The sequence below is a fragment of the Oncorhynchus kisutch genome, linkage group LG3, assembly GCF_002021735.2.
Source record: "Oncorhynchus kisutch isolate 150728-3 linkage group LG3, Okis_V2, whole genome shotgun sequence".
Classification (NCBI taxonomy): domain Eukaryota; kingdom Metazoa; phylum Chordata; class Actinopteri; order Salmoniformes; family Salmonidae; genus Oncorhynchus; species Oncorhynchus kisutch.
The window spans coordinates 11,582,603-11,604,959 of record NC_034176.2 but is presented as its reverse complement, the minus strand read 5'-3'; the positions used below and the strand labels follow the sequence as shown (position 1 = coordinate 11,604,959).

At 40.2% G+C, this 22,357-nt stretch overlaps 1 protein-coding gene across 1 annotated transcript; it reads left to right on the top strand.

The window, feature by feature from the left end:
• The first annotated feature begins 14,210 nt into the window (after positions 1–14,210).
• cdo1 (cysteine dioxygenase, type I) lies at positions 14,211–20,165 on the top strand. The gene is made up of 5 exons (XM_020467555.2): positions 14,211–14,476; positions 16,207–16,284; positions 16,857–17,020; positions 17,343–17,512; positions 19,193–20,165. The coding sequence occupies exons 1-5, from the start codon at positions 14,307–14,309 to the stop codon at positions 19,217–19,219; spliced, it is 609 nt and encodes a 202-aa protein (XP_020323144.1). The 5' UTR covers positions 14,211–14,306; the 3' UTR covers positions 19,220–20,165.
• Positions 20,166–22,357: the final 2,192 nt, after the last annotated feature.

Here is a 22,357-nt window from a genome sequence, read left to right as displayed (position 1 = left end):
GGGTGGAGACAATCACAAAGACAGGTGAAACAGATCAGGGGGTGACAATTATCAACTTCTTTAAACCAATCATCAGTCATTTGTGTCAGTGCAGTACATGTTGAGTGCCCTTCTCTATAAGCATGCTGAAAGTCTGTTGTTTATTTATTTACAGAGAAATAGCATTACATCTGGTCAAACACCATTTATTTCCAAAAGTTTGCTAAGAGTCGGCAGACAGAGTTTGTTTAACAAAAAAAGTTATATATATATATATACAGTAATCAGTCAAAAGTTTGGACACAACTACTCATTCAAGGGTTTTTCTAAATGTTTACTATTTTCTACATTGTAGAATAAAAGTGAAGACATCAAAACTATAAAATAATGGAATCATGTAGTAACCAAAAAAGTGTTAAAGAAATCTAAATATATTTTATATTTGAGATTCTTAAAAGTAGCCACCCTTTGCCTTGATGACAGCTTTGCACACTCTTAGCATTCTCTCAACCAGCTTCATGAGATAGTCACCTGGAATGCATTTCAATTAACAGGTGTGCCTTGTTAAAAGGACATTTGTGGAATTTCATTCCTTCTTAATGAGTTTGAGCATTCAGTTGTGTTGTGACACGGTAGGGGTGGTATACAGAAGATAGCCCTATTTGGTAAAAGACCAAGTCCATATTATGGCAAGAACAGCTCAGATAAGCAATGAAAAACAACAGTCCATCATTACTTTAAGACATGAACGTCAGTCAATGAGTAAAATTTCAATAACTTTTTCTTCAAGTGCAGTCACAAAAACCATCAAGCGCTATGATGAAACTGGCTCTCATGAAGACCGCCACAGGAAAGGAAGACCCAGAGTTGCCTTTTCTGCAGAGGATAAGTTCATTAGAGGTAACTGCACCCCAAATAATTGCTTCACAGAATTCAAGTAACAGACACATCTCAGCATCAACTGTTCAGAGGAGACTGTGTGAATCAGGCCTTCATTTATTTTTATTTAACTAGGCAAGTCGGTTAAGAACAAATTCTTATTTACAATGGCAGCCTAGGAACAGTGGGTTAACTGCCTTGTTCAGGGGCAGAACAACATATTTTTACCTTGTCAGCCCAGGATTCAATCTAGCAACCTTTCGGTTACTGGCCCGACACTATAACCACTTGGCTACCTGTAGCTTCATGGTCAAATTGCTGCAAAGAAACCAGTACTAAAGGACACCAATAAGCAGAATAGACTTTCTTGGGTCAAGAAACACGAGCAATGGACATTAGACCGGTGGAAATCTGTACATTGGTCTGATGAGTCCAAATTTGAGATGTTTGGTTCCAACCGTCATGTCTTTGTGAGACGCAGAGTAGGTGAACGGATGATCTCAGCATGTGTAGTTCCCACTGTGAAGAATTGAGGAGAAGGTGTGGGGATGCTTTGCTTGTGACACGGTCAATGATTAATTTAGAATTCAAGGCACACAACCAGCATGGCTACCACACCATTCTGTAGCGATACACCATCCCATCTGGTTTGCGCTTAGTGGGACTATCATTTGTTTTTCAACAGGACAATGACCCAAAACACACCTCCAGGCGGTGGAAGGGCTATTTGACCAAGAAGGAGAGTGTTGGAGTGCTGCATCAGGTGACCTGGCCTCCACAATCACCCGACCTCAACCCAATTGTAATGGTTTGGGATGAGTTGGACTGCAGAGTGAAGGAAAAGCAGCCAAAAAGTGCTCAGCATATGCGGGAACTCCTTCAAGACTGTTGGAATAGCATTCCAGGTGGCTCCTATGAAGAATCTAAAAACTTTAATATATTTTGATTTGTTTAAGACTTTTTTTGTTACTACATGATACCATATACGTTTTTTCATAGTGTTGATGTCTTCACTATTATTCTACAATGTACAAAATAGTAAAAATAAAGAAAAACCCTTGAATGAGTAGGTGTGTCCAAACTCTTGACAGGTACTGTACATGCTAATATGGCCACTGGCTGAAAGCAAGCTGATTGATCGGCTGTTAGAACCAGTAAAGGGTGATTTACCAATCTTGAGATGTGTCTGTTACACAGCCATGCTGGTTGTGTCAGTTTCTCATCCCTGTTTTAAACAGACCTGAGAAAACTGGAGAGGCCCCCTCCTAAATCTGAAACCACTAGATAGTTTAAGCAAGTTGGTGGAAACTCTTCCTTTGCCAATCAGAAAGGCACAGTCACTTTGCTTACACCCCATATGGGTGTGTTGAGTGGGCATCAAGAAGTGTGCACGGTTTGAGGTAAGGGGTTGATTTTGGATCAAAGAGCCCTTACAGAGGGAGGTTTTTATGAACTGAAAAATGCTTGAGCAACTGTGTGGGCTGAAAATGGAAATATAAAGAAAATATGATAATTGGACGGTGTATGGAGGGTCTCACCATCTCTTTCTATGGCAGACTGGAGACTATTTTAGGGTTTTTCCAAGGAATACGTTTTCTGATTAAAGTACAAGATAGTAACATTAAAAATAAAATATTTGAAGAATGACTTATGGACATGGACAAGTGTATGAGTTGCATATAGTCCATGAAAGCAGTAGGTCTGATCTGACAACGTCATCCATACTCCCCCTAAATATTAAGTACTTTGAAATCTGAAAAGATCTGGATAGGTGTGTCCCAGTGACTTTCCTTGATGCTTTAAACTCATTCCTCTCTGTGTATTCCCACCAGATGTCAGAGATGAGTCTAAACGAGGCCAGGGGAGCCATGGCCTTTAGGGCAGCCCGTCTCAACCATAGGGGGCTGGGCTGCCTGGCGACTCCTCAGGCCAGACAATGGGAGATTCTTAATTGGTTTACTTCGACTCATCGCATCCTCTCTGTCCTCTCCTCCTTTTAAAAAGGTCAAAGGTTATCGAGGAGAGTAGGTGAGGAAACATGGAAATGAATGCACTTGTGAAAATGAAATAAGTCTCTCCTTCTCCACTCGCATCAGGCAGATGACGTTTACAGAGGAGGGATCCCGATAAGCAACAAGGTGTTATGGGTCTGCATAAAGCCTACTTCATTTTTTAAATGATTTGTCACTTCATAAGGGATAGCGTACACAGACAATTCGGCTTTGCAGCCTTCTTCAGTGTGTCGGCAGCCTTCTTCATAGGAGGAATCCCAAAATAAATGTGTTAAGTGGTTGTGCAAGATGTCTAGATTAAAAACTATATGCTACTTATATTTTAACATGTGCATGCTTTTCTCCTCTGAGGAAACAACAGTTGATTCAAAGGAGGTGTGGCGGATTTCAAAACGGCGTTGTGAGCTGGTAGGATACACATGAGTATCCTCAGCTGGAGGAGGCTATCGAGGAGATGAGCAAACTCCTCAGTTCGCCTATTAAAACCTCTTAAGCTGACAGTCCTTATTTTATTGATTTCCCACTATTTTAGACGACAGCCATCCAGACCTCCCTACGATCATGTCAACGTCCTCTGTCGAATAGAAGTCAATTTGCCTCTCTCTGGTGGTCAGCTGTATTATTACAATTCAATTCAATTCAAAGAGATTTATTGGCATTGGAAACATATGTTGACATTGCCAAAGCAAGTGAAATAAATAAACAAAATTGAAATAAACAATAAAAAATGTACAGTAAACATTACACTCACAAAAGTACCATTTGAAAAGAGACATTTCAAATGTAATATTATGGCTATATACAGTGTTGTAATTGTTACGGCTTTCTTCCATTGAAGGAGAGTCGGACCAAAATTCAGCGTGGTTAGTTTGATACATGTTTAATGAAAACGAATACAAACAATACAAAAACAACAAACGGAAAATGTGAAAACCTATACAGCCTGTCTGGTGAATACAAACACACTAAGACAGGAACAATCACCCACAAACACACAGTGAAACCCAGGCTACCTAAATATGGTTCCCAATCAGAGACAACGAGAATCACCTGACTCTGATTGAGAACCTCAGGCAGCCATAGACTATGCTAGACACCCCTACTCAGCCACAATCCCAATACCTACTAAAACCCCAATACAAAAACACAACACAAAAATAACCCCATGTCACACCCTGGGGCCTGTTGCACAAAAGTAGAATTAAGACATCCGGGATAAATGACTCAGCTGAGCTCAATGAAGCCAAAACATGTGCGTCCAGGCTTAATTGGTTGCACAAAGACCAAGCCAGGATGAGCAGACACGGATTCATTAAGCCAGGTGAAACCAATCCTGGATAGGTGCGCGCTCACGGCTCACTCAAATAGACCCCGCCACAGATCACAGATTAACTGGTTTACCATGGCAACTAGAGCCGCGTACTTTTCCCCGTCGGAAGCACAAATCCTCATGGAGGCATACGAGGAGGTAAAATATATAATTAAGAAGAAAGGCAACACCGCCACAGTGATAAAGCAAAGAGAAAAAGCGTGGCAAAGTATTGCAGACCGCCTGAATGCGTAAGTAGTGCACAATTGCACACTCACCGCTCCGCTGAAACATCACAATTACAATTCAAATATTTAATTCACATCTCCAAAAATGCAGTTGTACTGTAATTATGAAACGGTTACATTTTTTATTGAAATGCACTGCAGATGAGTGAAATTGTGTAAAGTAACTCCATCACACTGTATAAAGCTATGATAAATTTTTTGATATTTTTACTGAAAACAAGACAAAAATACCAAGTAATTTTTTGCAGTGTGACTCCATTAAATGTGTGTGTGTGTGTGTGTGTGTGTGTGTGTGTGTGTGTGTGTGTGTGTGTGTGTGTGTAGATTAAACATGAACGGGCCAAAACGGACATGGCAGCAGGTCAAAATCAAATACAAGAACATTCTGCAGAATGGTATGGTCCCTGACTAATATTTAACAAAGCACAAGCATATATTGTACCCAGAAGGTGCCTGCTCACACATTGTCTGTACTGTTTTAGCAGTGAAAAAGAATACCCACAGACAAGGCACGGGTGGTGGGTCACCAAAGGCTGACCTTACCCCAGCAGAGGACATGGCCTTGGAGCTAAATAAAGGCAGGCCCGTCTTAGAGGGGATCCCTGGGGGGAAAGAGACGAGCATAGGTTCCTCCCAAGATGCCACCCGCTTCATTCAAGGTATGTCCTTCCATCTCTACATGGGATACAACCACATTCATATTGAATCAATTTGGACTGTCTGACTTTGGTTTACCTATTGCCTTGCAGTGTCTGGCAGCACTGTGTTCCTGTTAGAGCCACCAGCACAAGCACCAGACGATGCTGATCCAGTGAGTACTCCATCAAAGGCATACTGTAGGCCTGGCATGTCTTGTCTACTAGCTTCAATATGAATCCGATTAAATGTGATAGGGTGAAGGCCCCAGTGCAGCAGCAACAGCACATGATGGAGACGATGATGAGGAGGAGACCATCTCTCTGGATTCCAGAAGGCATGAGGTATCATGTTAAGACTGTGAAAGTACTATTTACTCTACAATGGTGAGGAGTCCTCATCAAAATCTAAAAATCTCATTTCTTTTACAGGACCCAGATGCTATACAGTGGGAAAACCAGCCTGGCAACATAGTGCGTATTAATAAAAGGACACCACATCCTGCCAAATTCCAGCTGCGCTAATTGTATTGTGTTCACAGAGCTCACAAGCTATCAGAAAGTTGTATGGCAACCACCTCCGGCGCCAAATAGAACTGGCAGACATAGACATTCAGTACAAGAAGAAAGAGATGGAAAATCTTGCACTGGAGTTCGAAATAAAAAAGAGGACAATTAGGAAACTGGACCTTGAAATAAAAAAACTTGAGAGGGAGGTGAGATATGCCTTCAATGTACACTGTATGCTAACTGTAACACAAATGTATTAATCATTATTTTTCTTTCCTCCCCCAGCTCCAAGAAGATGACACAGCTCAAAATAAAAATTAGGTATATTCTCGTAAAGTCAAGTGAGCCATGACATATGAGCTCTTATTGTGAGCACACAGGACGGTGGCATCTTTCTAAGGTTTTTTTTATTTTCCCAGCAATCAGTACAACCAAGTCATCGTTATAAGGCATCGCCCTCTTTTGCCCACCCCCCCAGCACCAGGTGTGGCCACTAGCCTATATGAAGGCCCAAAATTGTGTGTTCCTTTCTGCTCTGACAATGGCATGCCCATTCGTGCGAGATGTGGTGGATGAAGAAGCACTTGTGCTGAGGAGAGCCTTCAGGCGAGAAAGGGTCTTCAGGGACCGGTTGGACCCACTGGCCTTCCCTGATGACCATCTATATGAAAGATACAGGTTTTCTGCAGATGGCATCAGGTATCTATGCAGACTACTGGGTCCCAGGATTAAGCACCGCACTGCACGGAGCCATGCACTGAGTGTGGAGCAAATGGTTTGTGTGGCCTTGCGCTTTTTTGCTAGTGGAGCCTTCCTGTACTCAGTGGGGGATGCAGAACAGCTGAACAAGGCCACAATTTGCCGCACAATAAGGAGTGTGTGTCTGGCTATCAAAGCATTAGCAGATGTCTTCATCTCCTTCCCTGGCCACAGAAGACTCTGTGACATCAAAGAGGAGTTCTATAGGATTGCAGGTAAGAGGATCTACAAATTACAGGACAACTGTTAACACATAGTAGGATACTCATTACTTTGTGTGACAGGTTTCCCCAATGTCATTGGTGCAGTGGACTGCACACACATAAGGATAAAAGCCCCCTCAGGTGCCCATGAGGCCGATTTTGTGAATAGGAAATCCTTTCACAGCATTAATGTTCAGGTGAACATAACTTTTTGATATTGTCCATTGACGAACACTCTGCATTGCCAGTGATGTGCATTGATTGGTGTAATATTCCTCATCTTATGATTTCAGATGGTCTGCAATGCTGACTGTGTGATCAGCAATGTTGTGGCAAAATGGCCTGGCTCAGTCCATGACTCCAGAATCTTTCGGGCCTCTGAAATCTATCACAAGGTAAGCCACACAACCCCTATTTATAACCATCATGGCTGTGTCAAGAATATCACTGTGTTTATGAGGTAGTAATGATGAGATTTTGTGTTGACAGGTGAATTCTCTGGTGTGTTGCTGGGAGACAGGGGGTATGGCTGCCAGCCTTTTCTCCTGACACCTTTCACAGACCCCCAGGAAGCACAGCAGGCCTACAACCATGCCCATGCCAGGACCAGGGCCAGAGTTGAAATGACCTTTGGCCTCCTGAAGGCACGCTTTCACTGCCTTCACAAATTAAGGGTCAGCCCTGTTAGGGCATGTGATATTACTGTGGCTTGTGCTGTCCTCCACAATGTGGCCTGCCTGAGGAAGGAGAGGGCCCCCAGAGTGCCACCAGCCATGGACTGGGACAATCCGGCAATCTTCCCTGATGACGACAGTGGTCGGCTGCTGAGGGACCAATATGTGTTGAATTATTTTAGTTAGTATGTGTGCTTTCAATTTTGGTTAAATATGTCCTGCGGTGGCAGAGGAATTAGGGTTTTTTTGGGTTCGTTTTTTGACGAATTTGGCCTCTTATGATGTTTGTGCGGTATACTGTGTGTAATACAAGGCTGCAGGGAGGCTACTGCATCCATTCATTTGTCTGTTCAGTTGATGTGTATGGATTTGTCCTGCATTTATTTTAGTGTGCAGACATGCAGGGTGTGTTATATACAGATCTTTGAATGTGTATGTATCATTTTGTATAATATGCTTGGATTCTGTGCTTTCCATCTTGTAGAGTCACTGTGACTTCAGTTTCGAAAAGAGCTGATGGTTTACCTGCTTTGTTTTGTCCTTATTCAATAAAGGAACATAATGTTAACCATTGTGTTTTTATATTCATATGGAATGTGTATTTGTTTATATGACAGTACTAGGGCCACACTGAAGAAAAAGGATAAAGTCATAAATTTATGAGGCTGGTTCTTTCTGCAGAAAAGCTACATATTGTTTTTACAGTTTTGATACTTATGACAATGTGATACTTAATATTCTGGCACATCAGCATGTCTTTGTTTATGAAACCATACTGAAGTACAATTTCACGAAATGCCCCACATCTGTCATTTTAACAACTGTCCTCCTTTAAAACAACTGGTTACAATATTATGACTTGTGTTTTTTTCCCCTCTGTGGCCCTAATATTCTATCATTTTATATATAGCCTTATAGTCTATGGGAAACTGTAAATGATCTAATGATAGCAACATCTAAAAATCATTTTTTTTATCCAAAATCATTGAAATTAATGATCACAAACGTTAAAATAACAGTGGGTCTAGTTATGTGATAACAATGTATAGTGAGCAGTGAAATAACTATTGGTTTCCATTTGTGGTGACTGCTGACTGACATTAGGGATGAGATTAAATAGATCCTGGAATTTAGCCTGGTCTGGAGCAGGCTAGCTCCACAGAATAAATCTCCATGGTAATTTATACCATAACATATCCTCCTGCCCCCTATCCATCTTTAGTGCAACCGGATTACGGATCAATTGAGCCAGGATCACCAAGATATCCTGGCTTAATCCCTTATCCTAGTTTTGTGCAACAGGCCCCAGGGCGTGACAGTAATGATGTGCAAAAAGTTACATCCATTTATATAACTTCACTACAACGTTACCTAAAGAAAAACATTTATTTAGCTTGACTTCTTTCCGGCACAGACATAGCAAAGCAAACGCTGAATTTGTCTTGCGCAGACTGATCTAAATACTACGATAAAAAATGTGACCTACACACGTCCTTACACCCAAAATAAGTAAAGAAGTCATTTTGTGTGGAAGTCAAACATTTGTTTTCTATGGGAGTCAGACACTTTGCATATTCCCAGAATGACAAAATTGAGCACTTTACATAGCCCTTCTCCCCTTGTCTATAGAAGGGAAGCCCATTACTACATTAATAAAATATTGTCCTCTTGCTAGATTGATGACTAAACTCATAGCGTGCAAAATGTCTGTCAGCTCAACTGGTTATTAACTAATTGATACACTCCTACATATGGCAACCACTTATCGGTTTCTGGGTCACGTGGGAGAGGAGGACGGAGGATTCAAAGAGAGTACTGACTTTTTCCCAATTGAGAATCTCCCCCTTTCGGATTGAGCTCCCCCAGGGTTGGGGGGTCAAGGGTCAGTTATCCCACGCTCTCTCCCTTTCTCTCTCTTTTGAGTGAATTGGGAGTCATCAGCGGTGTACTCATTAGTGGCATACAATAGCTAAACATTTTGCACCATAGCAAACCGGTTACTCCAAACACTGCAACGTGATGTAAAAGCTGTTGAGTTCCGTTTTGTTGGTAGAGCATGGCGCTTGCAACGCCAGGGTTGTGGGTTAGATTCATACGGGGGCGAGTATGTGGGAAATAAGTATGAAAATGTATGCTGTTGCTCTGGATAGAAGTGTCTGTGAAATGTAAATGATAAGAGTGTCTGCTAAATTACTTAAGTGTTTTGATTAGGGGAAGGGTTACTAACATGCAAAGTATCTAAAACATTGTAAACAGTTGCTAAAATGCTCAAGTTATATGTGATTTGAACATGCAACCTTTGGGTTGCTAGACATTCACGTTATATTCCCAACCTCCTTTTGTTTTTGGCTTAAGTAACCTTCTGTCTTATGAAACCATACTAAACGTAGCATATCATACTAGCAAAGACATTATAGTAAGAAGATAGGCAAAAACTACTTCTCGAATAGAAATCCCTGATCACACTTGTTAGTGATGTCATGGCAACGTTAGCTAGCTAAGCTCATGCCGAGAAAGACTTCATCGATATCAGTTTGTCTCTGTAGATGGTTTGTCCTCTGACAAATCAACTGTAAATTTCGGTGTTCCTCAAGGCTCCGTTTAGTACCAATATTGTTTTCACCATGTAGTTTACCTCTTGGTGATGTCATTCGGAAACATAATGTTAACTTTCACTGCTATACGGACGACACACAGCTGTAAATTTCGATGAAACATGGTGAAGCCCCAAAATTGCCCTCCCTGGAAGCATGTGTTTCAGACATAAGGAAGTGGATGGCGGCAAATGTTCTAAAACTCGGACAAAACAGAGATGCTAGTTCTAGGTCCCGAGAAACAAAGAGATCTTCTGTTGAATCTGACAATTAATCTTGAGTGGTCCTACAGTCATCTCAAATAAAACTGTGAAGGACCTCGGCTTTACTCTGGACCCTGATCTCTCTTTTGATAAACATATCAAGACTGTTTCAAGGACAACTTTTTTTCCATCTACGTAACATTGCAAAAATCTGAAACTTTCTGTCCAGAAATGATGCAGAAAAACTAATCCATGCTTTTGTCACTTCTAGGTTAGACTACTGCAATGCTCTACTTTCCGGCTACCCGGATAAAGCACTAAGTAAACTTCAGTTAGTGCTAAACACGGCCGCTAGAATCTTGACTAGAACCAAAAATTAGATCATAATACACACGGGCTTCCTGTTGGCTAGGGCTGATTTCAAGGTTTTACTGCTAACCTACAAAGCATTACATGGGCTTGCTCCTACCTATCTTTCCGATTTGGTCCTGCCGTACATACCTACACGTACGCTACGGTCACAAGATGCAGGCCTCCTTACTATCCCTAGAATTTCTAAGCAAACAGCTGGAGGCAGGGCTTTCCCCTATAGAGCTACATTTTTATGGAATGATCTGCCTACCCATGTGAGATACGCAGACTTGGTCTCGACAATTAAGTCTTTATTGAAGACTCATCTCTTCAGTAGGTCCTATGATTGAGTGTAGTCTGGCCCAGGAGTGTGAAGGTGAACGGTAAGGCACTGGAGCAACAAACCGCCCTTGCTGTCTCTGTCTGAAGGTTCCCCTCTCTCCACTGGGATTCTCTGCCTCAAACCCTATTACAGGGGCTGAGTCACTGGCTTACTGGTGCTCTTCCATGCCGTCCCTAGGAGGGGTGCATCACTTGAGTGGGTGGAGTCACTGACGTGATCTTTTTGTCCAGGTTGGCACCCCCTTTGGGTTCGTGCCGTTGGGGAGATCTTTGTGGGCTATCCTCGGCCTTGTCTCAGGATGGTAAGTTGGTGGTTGAAGATATCCCTCTAGTGGTGTGTGGGCTGTGCTTTGGCAAAGTGAGTGGGGTTATATCCTACCTGTTTGGCCCTGTCCTGGGGTATCGTCGGATGGGGCCACAGTGTCTCCCGACACCTCCTATCTCAGCCTCCAGTATTTAAGCTGCAATAGTTTATGTGTCAGGGGGCTAGGGTCAGTCTGTTATATCTGGAGTATTTCTCCTGTCTTATCTGGTGTCCTGTGTGAATTTAAGTATGCTCTCTCTAATTTTCTTTCTTTCTCTCTGAGAACCTGAGCCCTAGGACCATGCCTTGGGACTACCTGGCCTGATGACTCCTTGCTGTCCCCAGTCCAACTGGTCGTGCTCCAGTTTCAACTGTTCTGCCTGCGGCTATGGAACCCTGACCTGTTCACCGGATGTGCTACCTTGTCCCAGACTTTCTGTTTTCAACTCTCTAGAGACAGCAAGAGCGGTAGAGGTACTCTGAATGATCGGCTATGAAAAGCCAACTGACATTTACTTCTGAGGTGCTGACCTGTTGCGCCCTCTGCACTCTCTACAACCACTTATTATTATTTGACCCTACTGGTCGTCTATGAACATTTGAACATCTTGGCCATGTTCTGTTATAATCTCCACCTGGCACAGCCAGGAGAGGAGTGGCCACCCCTCATAGCCTGGATCCCCTCTAGGTTTCTTCCTAGGTTCCGGCCTTTCTAGGTAGTTTTTCCTAGCCGCCACCGTGCTTCTACACCTACATTGCTTGCTGTTTGGGGTTTTAGGCTGGGGCTTTATAAATACATTTGATTGATTAATCGGGTGTAACGGTCGAACTGCGCATGTGCAGGCAGTCAAATCAAAGGCACTCGATATAAAGGCACTCGATATAAAGTTGTTTTTGACGAAAATGAAAATATGTCAGTTTGTCACCTTCACGAGATTGAAGTAATAACATGTTCAGCTACTTAAGACATTGGCTCAAATCTTGGTTGTGCCTTTAAATTTCGAGAAAATGAACAACTAAGGAAGAATTTTTCACTTCTCGCATTCTTCTCAAACCCCAAATCCCAGCCTGGTCTGTTTCGCAAACGTTACCTCTGGGTTTAGAAACTCTGCGAGACTAATTTGAGTGTCATATACATACATTTACTATGTTACGTCTAGTATTTGAGGCCATGCTAATCCATAACATGTAATGGTGTCACCATTTCCCATTTGGTCCAATCGTTTAATTTAGTAAAGTAGTGAAATAGCTATGTGGGAGAATGACATCCCCATTACGCCCATTTACCTGATCAATTGGAAACGGCAATCTTCTGAGTAGTCTACTTCCACACTTCTCTAATTGGGCCATAATTTTCCATTTTGGACATTACGTTCCACCTGGGTTAAGGCCCTAGGTGGCGCAAGAGTCCAATGATTTTGATAAAACGAGAATGAACATAAATTGCATTGGAACGCAACATCTGTATGTCCAAGGTGTGTAGAAATTAAATTGGTCATGATGCCTGGCCACAACTGTTCATCATGAAATTCAATCTTGATATTTACGATATATACATTTTTTTACCTTACAAACATAAAAAATGATAGGTAGAAGTTATTAGTTCCATATATTTTGACGAAGATATATCCTCTTTAGACCTAAATGTTGCTATCTATGAGATCATGTGTAATATGCCAGTTTATAGTGTACATCACATCACCATGGATACAGGCCTGATACCCTTATATTTGGCAGCATGTCAAGGAAGACAATCGTCCCACTTCCTTTCCATAAATTGGGAACAAATTACACCCTGACTGACTAATTTATAGGTTTGTGGTGGGAAATTGCATCCATAAACATGGTTTAACTTCACATGGTGTCTTGACTTTAACGCACAGGATTTGAGGACTACGTGTTACTTTTTGAATGATCCTGTGAATATGTGCAGGAAGTATAGCAGCGGGTGATAAAACGATATAGCCTAATGTAACAGTAGTCTGTACCCTCGCCCATACCCGGGCTCAAACCAGGGACCCTCTGCACACATCAACAATTGACACCCACGAAGCATCGTTACCCATCGCTCCACAAAAACCGCGTCCCTTTGGTTACACTAAGGTAATAAATAAAGACACACGTTAACAAAAAGCTAAAATATCATATAACCCTATATATTCTACAACAGGAATAATGCCCCTGCCTATTAAATTATCTCAATTAAAACTCTTTCTCTGAATGACGGATATTGAACCCAGGTCACCGAGTGCTGCAACTGTGCAAGACGCGAGCTAAGCATTGGCAATAGCTCTGGTAAGTAACGTTTCAGACACGTTAGTCATCGATCACCTGTGCATGGTTCAATTCCAGTTACCACACCATCACGTTACACGTAACCCCATTTGACATCCTACTCTGAAAAACTGACAATATAAGAAAAGGTACCAATGGGACTGAGTGGTCTACAATGCGCCACAAGATTGTGTTAGCCCGCTAAGCTATAGCTTAGACATTTGCTTGGGGGAGCTAACGCAACTCTTCAGGACCCAGGCAGGGTTACTCATCAGTGTGGTTCACCTCCCAACAGCCATAATATTGCATTTAAATGACTGGATGTGAGCTCAAAATGGGCAGTTGTTGCTCTCACAGATGATGTATGAAAAGCTTGAGTGGTTCTAGACAATACAATTGCCTATGATCAGATATAAATAGGCATATTCTCCTTATTTAACAAACAATGCTAACAAAACTAAATGAAAATTTGCATTACAAAGTGATTACATTATTTATGAAAACATGTAATTATGCTTTAAATTCAACTCTTAATTGAATTATCTCACAAGTGATATCGTGTTTTGTTGTTACTAAAACTCTGCTATCTCTTCTCTCGCTCTCCATTGTTGACTCAATTCCTGAGACCCGACTCATTAAAAGGTTCAAAGGGGGTTATTGTAGATTGTCAAAGCAAAAATCATCCTGGAAAGGAAGAGGTTTTGTTAATTATCAACTGCAGCCCAAACTAGGATTGGTCCAAGTAACGTTACTTGATGTGGGGGTAAATAATTAAGAATATTATAACACCTCAACCTTAAATTGATCTTATAAATAAAATCCCTGCTATTATTTACAATTGAGGACACGTCCTTTATGGGAAATAGTGATGTTATTTCCATAAAGCTTGTTCATATTTGAACTCATAATAAGTTAACCCCTTTTCATAAATGGTACAGTCCAACAAATATTGGCCCCAAAAAGAAGAGGGACGCTATAAAACGAGGCTACTTCGTTAGTTGAGTTTTCAAGAACCATTACGCACTTAACCATGGAGAAAACCGAAGTGATGACACCAAAAAGTCTCGATGACCTGATCAAATTGCTGCATAAACTCTTTGAAAGTGACAAAATCAATGTGGAGGAGGTGCAACAAATAATGGAGGCATATGACAGCAATCCACAGGAGTGGAAGAAATTTGCAATGTTTGACCCGACCAGGTAAACAATATTTGAATTATGTTCATTTCTATTTTGAAATTATTAGTATTACTATTATACCTACTATATTGGTGTTGAGTAGACCTGTTTTAATGTAACGAAGTAGCCTAGTTTTATAGTGTCCCTCTTCTTTTTGGGGCCAACTTTTGTTGGACTGTACCATTTATGAAAAAGGGTGAACTTGTTATGAGTTCAAATATGAACAAGCTTTATGGGAATAACATCACTATTTCCCACAAAGGTGGCTATATGGTGTAAACTTTAACATGAAAGGTGTAGCATGAGTGATCAGCAGGCAACATTAAATGTAGACCTCTAGATATATATGTGTGTGTATATATATATATATATATATATATATATATATATATATATATATATATATATATATATATATATATATATATATATATATATATATATATATATATATATATATATATATATATATATGACCAGTGGAGGCTGCTGAGGGAAGGACGGCTCATAATAATGGCATCAAACACACGGAAACAATATGCTTGATGTATTTAATACCATCCCACCGATTCTGCTCCAGCCATTACCACGAGCCAGTCCTCCTGTGATTTAGACCTCAGTGTGTATATATATATATATGCTTCAGACGATTCGATGGCAGTGGGATGTCTCTCATATTTGCAATTATTCACTGTGTTAATAATATTATATTGTTAATATAGCCTACATTTTGAATCTTTAACTGCGTAACACATTTGAACAGATTATATTAAACTTTTGCTATGTAAAATAGTCTGAGCAATATATTAAATATTTATCAAATATAGCCTAGCATGCCTGCGCTAACTTTTAAATCTTTTTAAAAAAGTTACATTTTAAGATGTTGACAACAGAATGAGACTTTCAAAGTGAGTTTCATTGTTTGCTTCAATAAAAAGAAAATGCCATATCCACAGTTTTTCCCGACATGCGCCATCAACTTGGGAATGTTTTGATTCTTGTGGGGGTAAATGGAGGATGGAAACCCGTCCGCATATCAGAATTAGAGACAGATCTCCACTGGTTGCTTTGAGGCTGTGCGTTTGTGTTATGATCACACACTGGACCTTGCAGATGCTACAAAAATCACAGATTTTCTATGCACCCAAAAACGTGACTGCTGTAATTTAAGCAGAGACATGATCTGGGCCATAGTAGGTTGTTTGAAAGGATCTCTATATCATCAGATATTAACAGTACTCCTACTACATTTATTTAGGTCAATCACTAACGAACGGGCTCTATCAATAGCCTGAATCACTGTGTGGTGAATTTGGGAACTACAGAAATTGGTGGGTAAAACGTTTCAGTTAGTTTTGAGCTAATACATAATATGAAAGTTTTCTGAATGAGTCACACCACTAAGAACAAAATCCATTGCAATCCATCTGTCCAAACCCTTTTCCTCTGGTCTTTATTCTGGCATTAGTGTAAGTATTTATGGCAGATAATTTGCATGTACGGTATTGGGGTAGTTGCAAATAACTTTGTGGCTATACCATATGATTCATTGTCCTACATTTCAGTGTAGCTATAACAAAGGCATCGGATGTCCTACCTTTCTTCTAAAAGGATCAGTTGACGTACACCCCACAATGTTGGACACGTGCTGACTAACGTCATAGTAAACCTAAGCAAAAATGCTATTAATGCTGCCAATAATTGAATGGGTAAACTCTATTTTTGTTCTAACCTGCACCTCTGTGTTCCAGGTACACAAGGAACCTGGTGGATGAAGGGAACGGAAAGTTCAACCTCATTTTACTCTGTTGGGGAGAGGGTCAGGGCAGGTTAGACATTTTTGCAAACAATGTTGAAAGTTTTTTGATCTGATCCATTGAAAGCCCTCATACTTATTCCGGTGCTATTTCTATAAGAGTGTATATCGTCAGTTTCAAATAGTATTGGCAGAACCAGTGTAATTACAATGTGTTATGTGACTTGTCAGGTAAAACATCAGTATGTTGTTCTACTGAAATGAAAAAACATGCGCCAGAGTCCAAGGTTCTTGTTAAAGTCAACGTTATGTATGTTTTACAAAGATAAATACATTTGGGTAATAATTTGCCCCTTTGAAACAGTCAGATATTGACAATTGGTCACCTTACATTGCTTGAGGCAGAGAGAAAGGTACATAATGGCAGATTGTAGCTAATGTAGTTTGAGAGGTGAAGTTATACTGTATGTCAGTAGACCACATGATATATAACATTTAACACAAGGCAGAAAATGTGTCCTTAAACAGGACTCTTTTAGAACAAATGAACCTGTACAGACACATAACCATAGGTACTAAGGCTGAGCCCCATGTAACACTGTTCTGGAACATTCTAAGAGTGTCTGTGTTTTTCACCACTTGCAGCAGTATCCATGACCACACAGACTCCCACTGTTTCATGAAGATGCTGCAAGGCGAACTGAAGGAGACGTTGTTTGAATGGCCCAAGAACAAAACACAGGATGTTGGTGACATGGTTCAGAAATCTCAGAGAATTCTGAAAGAAAACCAGTGTGCCTACATCAATGGTAAGATTCAAGGCAGTTTAGTATTTCCTCAACATTGTGTGTCAGACAACATAAGGAGGCATTTATTCATATTTTTTACACACATAATATGCATGTATATCTTTTATAAACAGCCTCCTACAAGTGAATATCTTTACTTTCAAGTATTTGATTATCTGAAAACTAGTTGTACATGTTACATATTATACAAATTCTTAATGGATACTGTATGACTCGTATGTGTTGTCGGTTTAATTACCATTAGCGGAACTAACAGCTGTGTGATATTTGAATGTTGTACCTTCCGTTGCCTTATCATAGATGTGTGGTGTGTCGGTTTTAGATTCCCTTGGGTTGCACAGAGTAGAGAACGACAGTCACACCGAAGGTTCGGTCAGTTTGCACCTGTACAGTCCCCCTTTCGACACCTGCCAGACTTTTGACGAGCGCACAGGACACAAGAACACTGTCAAGATGACGTTCTGGAGCAAATTTGGAAAGAGGACTCAATCTGTAAGCATTCTTTCTTAAATTAAGCAACGTTCTTACTCAAGCTCATTATAGCCATCATATCATTATCTAAACATTGGTTTATTAAGTGTTAATAGATATTACTTCCAATCACTGAAGTTTTACAACTTTCGTTTACCTAAGAGCATAAGTTTATCACCCAAGCCAGTGGAGATTGATACAAGTTGTGAATGTATTGGTGAAAGGGCAGGTTGGCATTTATTGTCATGAATCTTGCCCTGAAGGCAGCTATGCATAGTGGTCAATAGCTGATGCTGCCACAGTCATAAAATATGATTTTAAACCTAACCCTTACCTTAACCCTAAGCTTAACCACACGGCTAACCCTAATACCTAACCTTAAATTAAGACCAAAAAGCTCATTTTGGTTTTTACATGAATTTTTACAATATAGCCACTTTTGACTTTGCAACTGGTTCATCTAGTGGGAATCGCTCAGTTCTGCCTCCAGCTCAAGATTCATGACAATAAATGTGGTGAAAGGTGCCATAAACTATTTGACATGGTTCAAACGGCTTGCTGTTGAAAGTCCACAGAGTAGGTCTACCATCAGACATTGTTTCATTTGAACTTAATTGAAACAATGGGACATTCGTTATTGTCCCTTGAATCACTCACAGATATCTTTGAACAAATAGTGAAATGAACTGGCAGCTTATCTTAACAGTTAATTTTAGAACACAAACATGTTTTGAAAGCTGTAAACTTGGTGTCTGGACCTTCATTAACTATCAGCATTGTTGTAAAGTTGGCTATTGTTTAACTTGACTGAGTGTGCTGAAAGTTCATGATTGGTGACCTCTAAGGAGGACAACCCTGGTCTGTGAGCTCTTTACATTCTGTATAGAGTACCTGTCATGTTGCCTGATCACACATCCTTACTCTTAGGCTACTTGAACTTTTCTGTTGCCTGATCACACATCCTTACTCTTAGGCTACTTGAACTGTTCTGTTGCCTGATCACACATCCTTACTCTTAGGCTACTTGAACTGTTCTGTTGCCTGATCACACATCCTTACTCTTAGGCTACTTGAACTGTTCTGTTGCCTGATCACACATCCTTACTCTTAGGCTACTTGAACTTTTCCTTCCAAATTGTTTAGATGTTTAATTACGCAGGAAGTCTGCAATTCATTTCCACCCCAGTACAATCAGCAATTCAGTGAAGCCCTTAGTATTTTAAAATACATTTACTGTATTTTTTTAAGCGTGTAAGCTTCCATTTTGTGTTTGTTTTTAATTCAAGGAATCTGTTCCCACAGGCTGATGTGTACCTGGGAGACTGTGTTCCACACAGCTATAGCTTTTAATCTATTGAGCATGTGGAAGCCTGCATGTAATGTTCAGACTGGCTGGCTGCTTTGTCAACAGCAGGGAGCTTATCTAAAATCTGCAAATTGCTCAAGTTTATCTTGACCAAGCCACTTCTGGCCTGCATATTACAACACTGCTAGTATGTTGGATAAGAGTATGGACCTCAACACTGCTCCTCTCAATGATTTATTTTTGTATTGTTTTTGTTTTTGAGTGATCTGAAGTTTCTCATATGGCCAATACAGGTTTTGAATATTAATGGTGCATTCCTCTCATACTTCTGTTGTGGTCCGTATCATCATGCTTCGTGCTATGGCCTAACTCACTGAACATTTTATATTTTACAGGAAACAGTCTCACAAGAAAACAACTGAGGTGCAGAAGAAAACAATTGCGCTTGGAATGATAGTGTTGTCAAATAGAGTCAACATGAAGCTGCAAATAAGTAAAATTCATATATATATATATATATATTGGGGATCTTAATTTGAGCCAGTTTGCTACAGAATGAAAATTATTCTGAAGCAACAGGAATTGTGACCTGTGTAACGACACTTTTGTACTGTTACGGCATATGGTTGAAGTGTGTTATGTATGTGGAGTGGAAATATGTTGTCTATTACACCAAGGAATGTCATCAACAGTTTTACACTTTTATTGAAGTTATTGATTTTTTACAAAAATGTGTCTTAATTAACACTTGTCAAAATGGTGATGTAACATTACATTTTTGTGCAGTTAAATTAGTGGCAATTTACATTAGGAAAATGGAAAGCTTTATATGGGGCAGCAGGGTAGCCTAGTGGTTAGTGTTGGACTGGTAACCAAAAGGTTGCAAGTTCAAATCCCCGAGCTGACATGGTACAAATCTGTCGTTCTGCCCCTGAACAGGCAGGTAACCCACCTGTTCCCAGGCCGCCATTGAAAATAACAATTTGTTCTTAACTGACTTGCCTGGTTAAATAAAGGTAACATGTATAATTTGAAAATGTGATCACTGTTATTGATATTTCCAGAGTGTTTTTCTTTTTGGGATGAGAAGGGGTGTTAATTGGCATTAACTATTTCAGTGTCACTCTTGAATGTGTTTCATTGTTTTAACCTCAGTATAAGGAGACTTATCAAGGATTTTCTGGACTTGTGGGTCGCGGTTGGATTATAATAAAAACAATGTTCAGAAGAACAAGGCACTCACTTTTTCCTCAGGATTTTGCATGTTTTAAAAAATGTAGATAGCATTGTCAGTTAAAATGAATAATACAGTATAAGATTGAATGATAAGCCTTGCTTTGACTGACCATTAAATATTTTAAATCATGAGATACTGTTGTGTGTTTTTTAATCAACATATTAGTATACTCTCACACGAACAAAATGTTTTTGACAGTACTTGCTGATAACCTGCTTACTGTCCATACAGTCACATCCATAATTATTGGCACCCTTGATAAAGATAAGCAAAAAAGACTGTAGAAAATACAAATACAGTCCTGAGCTATATTGTTTGCTCAGAGAAAGAGATTTTGTTTAAGTAATATGGGTTTTCTCTCAAAGGTAGGTGTCAAAATGATTGGCACACCTTAAGATTCTCCAAAATAAAATCAAACAAAAGTGACTGTGCATCTTAACATTCTACATTTTTAAGTTAAACTCAGTTTAAGGTGTTCTGCCCTTTCGGGTATTATGCCCTTCGTTTGAGTATAAAAATGAGGTAATATTCCTATCAACCTCCACCGTGGGAAAAGGCAAAGAATTCACAAACGAAAAGATACAAATTGTTGCTGCCTTTCAAAAATCAGGAAATGGTACATAAAAATAGCACAAACCCATACGCTACCATTCAAAAGTTTAGGGTCACTCATGTTTTTGAGAGAAAAGCTCATTTCTTGTCCATTAAAATAACATAAAATTCATCAAATACAGTGTAGACATTGTATTGTAAATAACTATTGTAGCTGGAAACGGCAGATTTCTTATGGAATATCTACATAGGCGTACAGAGGCCCATTATCAGCAACAATCACTCCTGTGTTCCAATGACACGTTGTGTTAGCTATTTCTGATCAATTTTACTGTTAACAGTAACCGCAGCGAGTGGCGCAACTTTGGTGGGGGGGGAGGGCATCTATTTTATTTTTTAAGTCAGATAAACACTCCAAACAGCCTAACCTAATTGGAGGCATCCACATGGTCCTAAAGCACACCATTGCCTTGTTTTGTGTCACATTCCAATGATAAAACTGGGGGGGGATGCATTTTCAGAATGTGGAGCGGATCCCTCCGGTCCGAGTGAAAGTCGTGCCCCTCACCACAGCTTAAGAGTCAAACAAGTTATTGCAAAAAGGGTCCATGCAGATAGTTAAATAGTTAACCAATAGATATCCAGACTAACTATTTAGCAGTCTTATGGCTTGTGGGTAGAAGCTGTTCAGGGCAGAGAGAACAGTCTATGACTTGGGTGGCTGAAGTCTTATGTCTCTGCATACAGTATGAAGGAAGTTGGAGGTAGCTTCGCGAGACAATTCTAACTAGCGTGGTATCTACTAGCACGAGACGTAAAAATGGTATCCACGAGTTTATCTGACTCTGGGGAAGTAGATAAAGGGCCTCATTGCCAAAATCCTGAAGTATCCCTTTAAAGTCTACGGCATCATAAACAACCAAGTACCAGGACATTTTATCCGGATGCCTCTGCCAGGAGGCTGAAACATGGCCGCAAGTGGATCTTCCAGCAAGACAATAACACCAAGCGACCATCAAAATCTACAAAGAAATGCTTAATTGACCACAAAATCAACCTATTGCAATGGCCATCTCAGTCTCTGGACCTGAACTCCATTGAAAACCTGTGGTTTTAATTGAAGAGGGCAGTCCATATGTGCAGGCCGAAGGATATCAAGGATCTGGAAAGATTCTGTATGGAGGAATGGTCTATAATCACTCCCAATGTGTTCTCCAATCTTATAAAACATTTTGGAAAAAGGCTCAGCGCCGTTATCCTTGCAAGGGGAAGGAGTATTGAAAACGGGGGTTCCAATCATTTTTAACCTAACTCAAAATATATTTCTCTAAGGAATTCTATTAGTTTTAAATAATCTAATTTAGCAATTATTTTTAGCATATAATATGGCTCAGTATTTATCAGGGGTGCCAATAATTTGGGATGACACTGTACACTGATATACCATACACGTAGAGCTCATTTGTTCTTCAAACAATCTTGTGTGAATGTGTTTAAATTTAAATTTGCCCCAGTATTGAATGTGGCAAAGTCGTATCCTAGTAGGCCTACATGCTACACCAGTAAAAACTCTGTTTGATAAGAGGCGATTAATGAGGTGATTGTAACTGAGATAAGTGGACTTTTAGTAGTTACAGTCTTGTCCCATTGCTGCAACTCCTGTACAAACTGGGGAGAGGTGAAGGATGCAACACAGCCTGGAATTGAAGCCAGGTCTGTAGTGATGCTTCTAGAACTACAAAGCAGTGTCTTAGACCACTGCACCACACGG

Bases quoted from the DNA above. Each gene is read 5' to 3' on its own strand.
- cdo1 (XM_020467555.2), top strand. From the start codon at position 14,307: ATGGAGAAAACCGAAGTGATGACACCAAAAAGTCTCGATGACCTGATC. The intron at 14,477-16,206 runs GTAAACAATATT...TCTGTGTTCCAG, and splicing joins GCAATGTTTGACCCGACCAG to GTACACAAGGAACCTGGTGG. The intron at 16,285-16,856 runs GTTAGACATTTT...CACCACTTGCAG, and splicing joins TGGGGAGAGGGTCAGGGCAG to CAGTATCCATGACCACACAG.